This window comes from Hetaerina americana, unplaced genomic scaffold (genome assembly GCF_022747635.1).
Source record: "Hetaerina americana unplaced genomic scaffold, ioHetAmer1.1.p SCAF_1, whole genome shotgun sequence".
NCBI classification, from domain to species: Eukaryota; Metazoa; Arthropoda; class Insecta; order Odonata; family Calopterygidae; genus Hetaerina; species Hetaerina americana.
Window position 1 is genome coordinate 44,513,717 of NW_027286069.1, and position 8,112 is coordinate 44,521,828.

The 8,112-nt window shown below is 36.4% G+C and overlaps 1 protein-coding gene across 1 annotated transcript; it reads right to left on the minus strand.

Annotated features, from left to right (window-relative positions):
- Positions 1-47: 47 nt before the first annotated feature.
- LOC139685441 (oligosaccharyltransferase complex subunit ostc-B) lies at positions 48-948 on the minus strand. Its single transcript, XM_071582460.1, has 4 exons — positions 723-948; positions 573-646; positions 279-496; positions 48-185 (listed from the first exon to the last, which is right to left on the minus strand). Exons 1-4 carry the CDS (start codon positions 859-861, stop codon positions 167-169), a joined length of 450 nt encoding a protein of 149 aa, XP_071438561.1. The 5' UTR covers positions 862-948; the 3' UTR covers positions 48-166.
- Between the last annotated feature and the right edge of the window lie 7,164 nt (positions 949-8,112).

The following is an 8,112-nucleotide window of genomic DNA, read 5'->3' on the forward strand; positions in this document are numbered from 1 at the left end:
TGTAGATGAGATTGATAAGTATGGGCGCAAAATAAAATTAGTTCTTAGAATTCTCAAAAAGAATTACTTTATTATAAAAAGTTACAACTGCAAAACCTCCAGTGCGCTTTGTTTGTCCCTTAAGTCTTATATTAAAAATCTTCCAAGTTGTGGTCGTCCTCTGTTCTCATGACTGAAGATAACCACTGTAAAGAAAATATTTTCAATGAATTATTACATTCGCCAATATTATGGATAGAAATTGAACGATGCAGCTGTTCAGTTATGAATATACTTACGGTAACTTCATCCTCATAAATATCCAACAAGTGAAGAATGACACAAGTATGCAAAGAAAGCCAACAAATATTAAAAGTAGTCTGTTGAGTTTCGGTGTTGAAGGACTATGAGTCTGATCTAAAACAACAAATCCAAGTCCCCCTAACGTGAAAAGAAAACTCGATGCCAGACCTTCCATTATGTACTGCCCATTAACTCGGTATGGCATGAAGGCCACCTGAAAAATTCGAAATTTATAATATGCACATACGGTTGAAATTAAGTAGAAATTTAAACACAAGAGTGTCACTTACCGGTCTGGAGTGACCATGCTCATCAGTAGTTGATCCGACGCTGGGAGGCTCAACAATAACATCATAAATTATACCTGTTGAAATATGCTAGCATGAGCTCCAACATGTCCAACCCATTCTTTACAAATAAATTAAGAGCTCACTACTAACCTCCAGTCACCAAAAAGTAAGAGAGCAGTACGAAGGAAAACATAACCATTGCCGACGGTTGATGAAGCCATGATGGTCGTTTGATCTTCAGATGCGGCACTTCTAACACATAAAATGGTATTCTATACAGACTTTCCATTCTTATGACAAACTTATATTCACTTTATACTAACAAGTCTTATGTTTTGATAGTACGCAAGAACACAGTTCACAAATGACGTGTACACCAGCGTACCTATACCTTCGTTATCATTAACAGTGGAGTGCTATTTCGCGAACGCGGAATAATTCAAGCCGCGAAATATGAACCAAATACATTTTCGCCACAGAAATGGCGGCTTTTCATTAACCATATATGTTACAATTGACTACAAATATTATTGAAAATTGTTCATACGGCCAGACAATAATAGTCCATACAACTTTCTACAGTAAATATTAACCATCGAAAGAACAATATCGTCCATAACTTGAGTAGCTATTTTAAATTGTTTCTGGAAAACGTGGATATTTTTTATTGAAATTGGCCCACGTTGTTTTTAAATGAAACGTTGTCATTCCACCGTTAACGAAGAATACATACATTTAAAAGCGTGTATATTTTGCGTCTCGAGTGGTACTCAAACAATCCCTCAACTTTCAGCCGAGTGATTACCGTATACCGTCAATGGTTTCGAAAAAGTTGAATGATTAGGGATTCACAGAGGGCAAACTAGTTCGTGGTAGAAATTGCTCAAAAAATCATTAAATGTTTTATTAAAAAAATACGGATGTCAATTTTCGAGGAATATATTTAAAATGTTAGAAAAAATAATGAAATAATAGTATCTCTGTATCTCTGCAAAAACCTTTTGGCCTCTGAAAATTTTGGTTAGGTGAAGTGTCTACTGTTTTCAGGTTCCTGGAAGCGACTTTGCTATGTAAATCTCAATTTTAAGAAAAACTATTGCATGGTACGTTCAGACTCATTAATGAATCTATTGCTTTTTATTAAATAAAGAAACTTTACTTTGAGGTTAATGCTAATTATGGTGTGTATTTAGGTCGTAATAAACTAATATTGTACTGAATAACAATTACTACTCATTATTTTTCTAACTTGATACTTAATTTTATTCTGATTCATCTTCGATCATTAATCTAGATAATATTTCAATAATTGTATCTCTTTGGGAATAATAATCAAAATGTAATTTTACCAGGAGAGCAAATGTAAAACTAAACTCCGCTTTACTTGGGCCACTCCAACTCAAGCCTTCACTTTGCTAACACATATTGAACATTTAGCTCATCTAAAACTGGATTAATTATAACATATTCTTCCATGAACCACAGATTAAGGGAGGAAGATTCTAGATACAACTTTTGTGAAACAATTTAAAGTAAATGTTGACTGGTAGGTTTTTGTGAAAAGATGTTAAATAATAAATGGATATTAGACAGGAGTTTTAAAATGTGAATTGATTCTGAAATGCATTAATTTTTGCCAAAAATATCTATATAACTATTTAACATTTAAAGGCTAATCTCCTAGGTGGTATTATAAAAACTAGATGCTCCTTCATACCATTTACATGCTAATTCAGCCAATAAACACCTCTACATTTATTTGTTGAATCATGAAAAAGAATAATTAGATTTTTCTATAGCCTGAAATAGAACACAATTAAATATCCATCCAAAAAAATCCATGGTATAAAGGAAAGAAATCCAAACTCTGAAAGTTAATATACTTAACTGGGTGGCATATCAGGAAGGAGATACAAGATCTCGAAGCTCCTTCCTGGACCTTGAGGTTTGTGAAAAGTTGTCAAATGGGAAAACATACTTTTCCTTCATCCGAATATTATATTTTAATCTGTAAAATCTCCTCAATATTTAAGACCCTTTCCATAATGTGTGTATATATATATATATATATATATATATATATATATATATATATATATATATATATATATATACACACACACAGGGAAAAATTGCAGTTTTGGGACATAGAGAAGGAGGATAGTACATGGTTTCAAATGAACTTGAGTAAGTCATTATTGTGGAAAACCATTAAAAGTGTTATTCAAAAATTTTGTCTGCCAATTTGGGGTGATGCTGTAGCTGTTAATGTCAACTTAAGATATAATTACATATTTTAAGTGGTAAATTCTTTACCATTTTTTTGCATACGATGCATTCTTATATAATTTCCCTAAATATAATTGCAGCATACTTGATTTAAAACCAGAAAATTGAGTAGCATAATATATCACTCCTTATGGAGTGATATATATGGTGTACCATTTATTGTTTTTATAGTCCATAATCATCCACACAACTAAAAGTAGGAAGAAAAACTAAAACTCAATGAATAAACCATACATCCAGTAACATTAAAAACTATTAAAAAACCAATATAGGGTGTTTAAAAATAAGTTTTTCAACCAAAGAAATATCTAGCCTAATATTTGGAACAATCATTCTGACTAATTAAAAATAGCAATTTTCCACAAAAATAAAATTTAATGCGACCGGTTTCAATGTTACTATATCATCATCAGGTGACAGTTAAACCTCAGAGTCCAGTATATATATGATTAAAGGCAAGTAAGGATAATTTAGAGGACAAGATCCTCAGTGAAAATAAATTCAATAATAACATTTTATACTGGTTTAGATATGTGGATGATATCTTATGCTGCTGGACAGGCAGTGATAGACAGTTAGACCTTTTCTTACATTTCATAAACTCCATCCACCCATCTATAACTTTCACCATGGAATCGGCAGTGGACCATAAAATCAATTTCCTGGATTTCACAATTGAAATAAAAAGAAAAACACATCATTTTTCAATATTTCGGAAACCCACGTATACAGACCAAGTGATACCCTCAGACTCCTGCCATCCCTTCACCCACAAACTAGCCAGCTTCAATTCCATGATCCACAGATTAATCAGTATCCCCTTGTCCAAATCCAACTTCGAACGAGAGCTCAATACGATCAAGCACATAGCCTTTAAGAACGGTTACCATGTCCGCATAATAGATAATATACTGAAGAAAAAACTTAAGAAACAGGCCCTGAAATTAAACATCTCCCTTGCAGTCACTACAGTCTCTGAGTGCAAATGGTGCAAACTTCCATTCCATAACTCTGTGTCATACAAAATCGCTAACAGGTTTCCCAAAGACAAATTCTGCATTTCATTTTATACCCCCAATACTCTATACAAAGCCCTATGCTCAAACAAAGATCCTATAGACTGCAACACCAAAAGTGGTTTATATGAAATTCGGTGTGAGTGTGGGACCATTTACATTGGTCAGACAGGCAGGAGTTTTTCGATACGTATCGGGGAACATAGGAAAGGCTACATTACAGGTCATACCAACTCTTTATTTGCCAAACATCTTCTTGATTCTAACCATTTCTGCAATTTCAAAATCAAAGTGCTTCACAATTTGGAAAAAGGAAGGAAGCTGGATGCCATGGAACAGCTGGAAATCTTATATCACAAGGACTTGGAGCTGATCAACGAAGTCCAATTTTTATCTTCACCCTCCCCCTCCTCTCCATCACCTTCCCACGACGTACATGTGACCAGTGATCCCTTGCCCCCTACTCATTGGATATCTCCTTCCTTTCCCCCCCTCTGCACACGGAGACCATGCTTTCCTGGACAAAGTGGGAGACCCCAAGTCCCCACCCCCTTTCCTCACGGACGAGGAGGGAAGGTTCACCGCTGTGGGACAAACCACACCCCCCCCCCCCTATTCGGCATGTGCTAGTGATAACATTTCCTCCTACACCCTTTCCCTAAAACCTCGCTAGGGCGCCCCCTTAAAACTATACAGTGATCCCAATCGTTACCCTTTAACTCAGTGCATATTTGTGTATTGATACCTTGTTCCCAGACCACGACCATGGGGAAAAACCCCCGATCCCGTCCTCTTCCTCCGCAGCCCGAAGAGCTTTGCGCCGCACCGTGGGACACCCTCAACGAGACACCCCCCTCCATTCGGCCATGACGTGCTTTCTGGACTCCTAGGGTCTTTGCACCTTGTCTTCCCCAACCCTCTCCACCCCCACTCACATAGTCACCCATGCTGCCTTCCACCTTCCCCCCTCTTCCCCTCTTTTCCTCCACCCTCCCCTTACTTGCCTTTAATCATATATATACTGGACTCTGAGGTTTAACTGTCACCTGATGATGATGTAGTAACATTGAACCCGGTCGCATTAAATTTTATTTTTGTGGAAAATTGCTATTTTTAATTTATCATGATATTCCACCATATCACGCCTGAAACGTCTCTTTTTATTTTTTTTTTAATCATTCTGACATAACCACACAACTGTAGTATCTCATACTTCATTGATCATACATACTGCATAATGCCAAAATTTGATGCACAAATGCATCATGTCAGTGTTACCAAAAATTTGTTTGCTCAAAGTTATGCATGATGATTAAGTGATAACATACCAATGCATCTTAAAACATCCAAATATTCAAAGGAGGATTCATATTATGGATTGGGTAGGGAAGGATCCAGAATCTTGACAATGGGTAGGGGATAGTACAATATTACAATGGTGGTGTAGTGGCTAAGGAATTTTTCTATACATGTAGACATAGCTTAAACACTGCTACTACTAAGATTTACCTGACAAGGTATAATATGACACCATTCATTACAACTGAAACACTTTTCAATTCCTCATGCTTTCTGCCTCCCTTCATTCCATGGAATGTGCCGCATTCTGAAGGGAGAGAAAGCTTGGGCAGATCTAAGGAAAGAGGCGGGAAATCCAAATTTTATAGGGAGAAATGACCAAAAATTCAAGACAAAATGCCGGGCACCAAAAACAAATAAAAAATATTTTCTTTTCTTGATAAAACGATTGTTGATTGCACCTTACATGCAAAACTATTTGAGTCCTTTCCTAACACAGTGAATACTTTTAAGAAAAGATGTAGGCAATTTATAAAATAATTTGATGGATGTGAGGTGTAAAATTATATGTAACAGTTTAATTTTTTATTTCTTGCTGATTGATTGATGTTAATGAGATGGGGATTTTCTTGTTTTGTGTTGGGAAGTTTCCTTTCAGGGTATCTTTTTTACTGACTGATTTTATATTATCTTTTGTGATTACTTGGGACTTGTGTGCCACCTGACACTGTCTATCTGCACATGTAAATTTTAATAATAATAATTTTCTCTCCATTCTTCACTCGCCCTCTTTTCTCCTCTTTCTTGATGAATGTAGGTTACATGTTTAGCTGTTCGCCAAATAAAACTTAGTCCCATAGTCCTCATTCACTGTTGCTTATCCTTTTCTTAGGGTGGGAATCATGTTAATTTACTGAAGTCTCGCTGATTTGATCATCATATTCCTTTTTAATGTTTAAACATGCTGGCCTACTCTCAATACATCATATAATTCCCTCATATATTTTTTCCATTTCTTTTGATACTCTTCTGGGTTGATAATTTCTTGTTGCATTGCTAATATTATGGATGGGTTTTCTTTATTTCCTTACAGTTCTTTCACTTTCTCATTAAGTGCAACCATTCTCTTTAAATGCCATATCACTGTTTCTTCCAAGTTTCTTGTTAGTTTATTACCAATTTCTTGGTACTAGCTTCTACTAAATTCTATGTTTACATTTTCCTATTTCTTTCTCTTTTCCGAAGTACCTCTTGTGTAATACAAGGATTCTCCAACCTTTTCTCCAACTCTTCCTATTTTTTCATCTGCTACTTTTGGTATCCTTATTTTCAGATATCACACATTTCTCTTCTACATTATCCTTGTCCTCCTTCAGAATTATTTTAATTGCTTTCTCTTTCTTTAATTTTCAGCCTGGTTAAAGCTAGCTGATAAGTAATAAATGTTAGTATTCCATTTTCTTATCCGTCTTCCCTTTTTCTGTTCTCACAAATTTCACATTACACTTAATGACCACTATTTTGAAGGAGGAAAGTAAGGAGTTCAAAGGAGCAGGTATGTGGAGCTGAAGGATGAGTTATTGTAATCTGGGGTTAGAGGATAATTTGTACCATGCTAGTCAGGGCTTAGGTGTTAAGTAGTGAAAAGTGCTAATGAAAATCTGAGCATTTTGGTTTTTATGCCAGGTTTTCATTTCAATTGCATAATTTCTCCTGGATAACTTACTTGTTTTCTCCCCATGGTCATTTCTTGTGCCTAAACCATGGTCCTCTACCTCACTCTTTCATCCACCATTCTATTATGATTGGGGATCGGGATGGTACAGTTGCTAATGTACTGGCTTCCCATCGAGAGGGTCCGGATTTGAATCCTGTTGATGGCAGATATTTTTCAGTGGTACCTCTATCCCTCCTTAAGGTGCTTCGTGGAGAGCACTTTAAGTGAGTATGCCTTCCATCGGATGGGATGTAAAACTGAGGACCCCTTGGCACCTTTCGTTAAGTATAGATTATTGCTAACAGTGGGTTTCTCTACAACCTTTCATTTCTAATGGCACGAATGACCTCAGCTGTCAGTCACCTCCCATAAAACTACTACCACTCCATTCTAATCCCCATCACATTCGAGCATTTCATTCTAGGACCATTTGAAATCACTTCCTTTAATTGACTGTATCCACAAATTCATTCTCCCTGTGATTACTTGTCAACACAGAGACCTGAATGCATCTTTCATTCTTCTTTTTGTTCATCTTCAACCCTATTAATGATATTCTAACACTCACCAGCTCTAAGAGCACCACTCCTCTTCCTACTCATTGTTTAATACTACTGATAACTCTTGCTGGCTTTTTTTCTCTGTATTAACCTGTAGTTATCACTCCAATGATGCCCTATATCTTCACAAATTAACCTTACCCAGCCCTGACATGTCTACATTTCCTCTCTTCATCTCCCTTACCATCTTTTCTATATTAACCATTTAAGTTTCTACTTTTCGTAACAGTCCTCTTCTGTGCCTTTTTTCCTGTTGTCATTGTTAGGTTCCACCAGCAAGGAATTTATATGCTGCCAACTAAGAAAGGTTTGCCTTTTCCTCTGCCAGGCTCCGCATGCACCCCTGTAGGCAGAGTCTGATAGTTCCTAAGACTCATTTGTTCACCTTATTTTGAGGGACAAATAATTGAGATGCTTTACTAGTGCCTTCTTCACTAGTATAGTTTATATGAAACCACTACTTGAATGACCACCCCACTGGCATCAGATATCATTTACAGCTACCGAACTGAAGAACAGATACCTTATTGACTAATGTTATCTAGGTCCTACCCTTTGACCTCACGGGTATGTGTCTCTACCAGGACCAATCATCATTATTCCAACTAGCACAGCCATAGGGGTCACACTAGCCCTTCCACCATCCATTCCATGGGGAA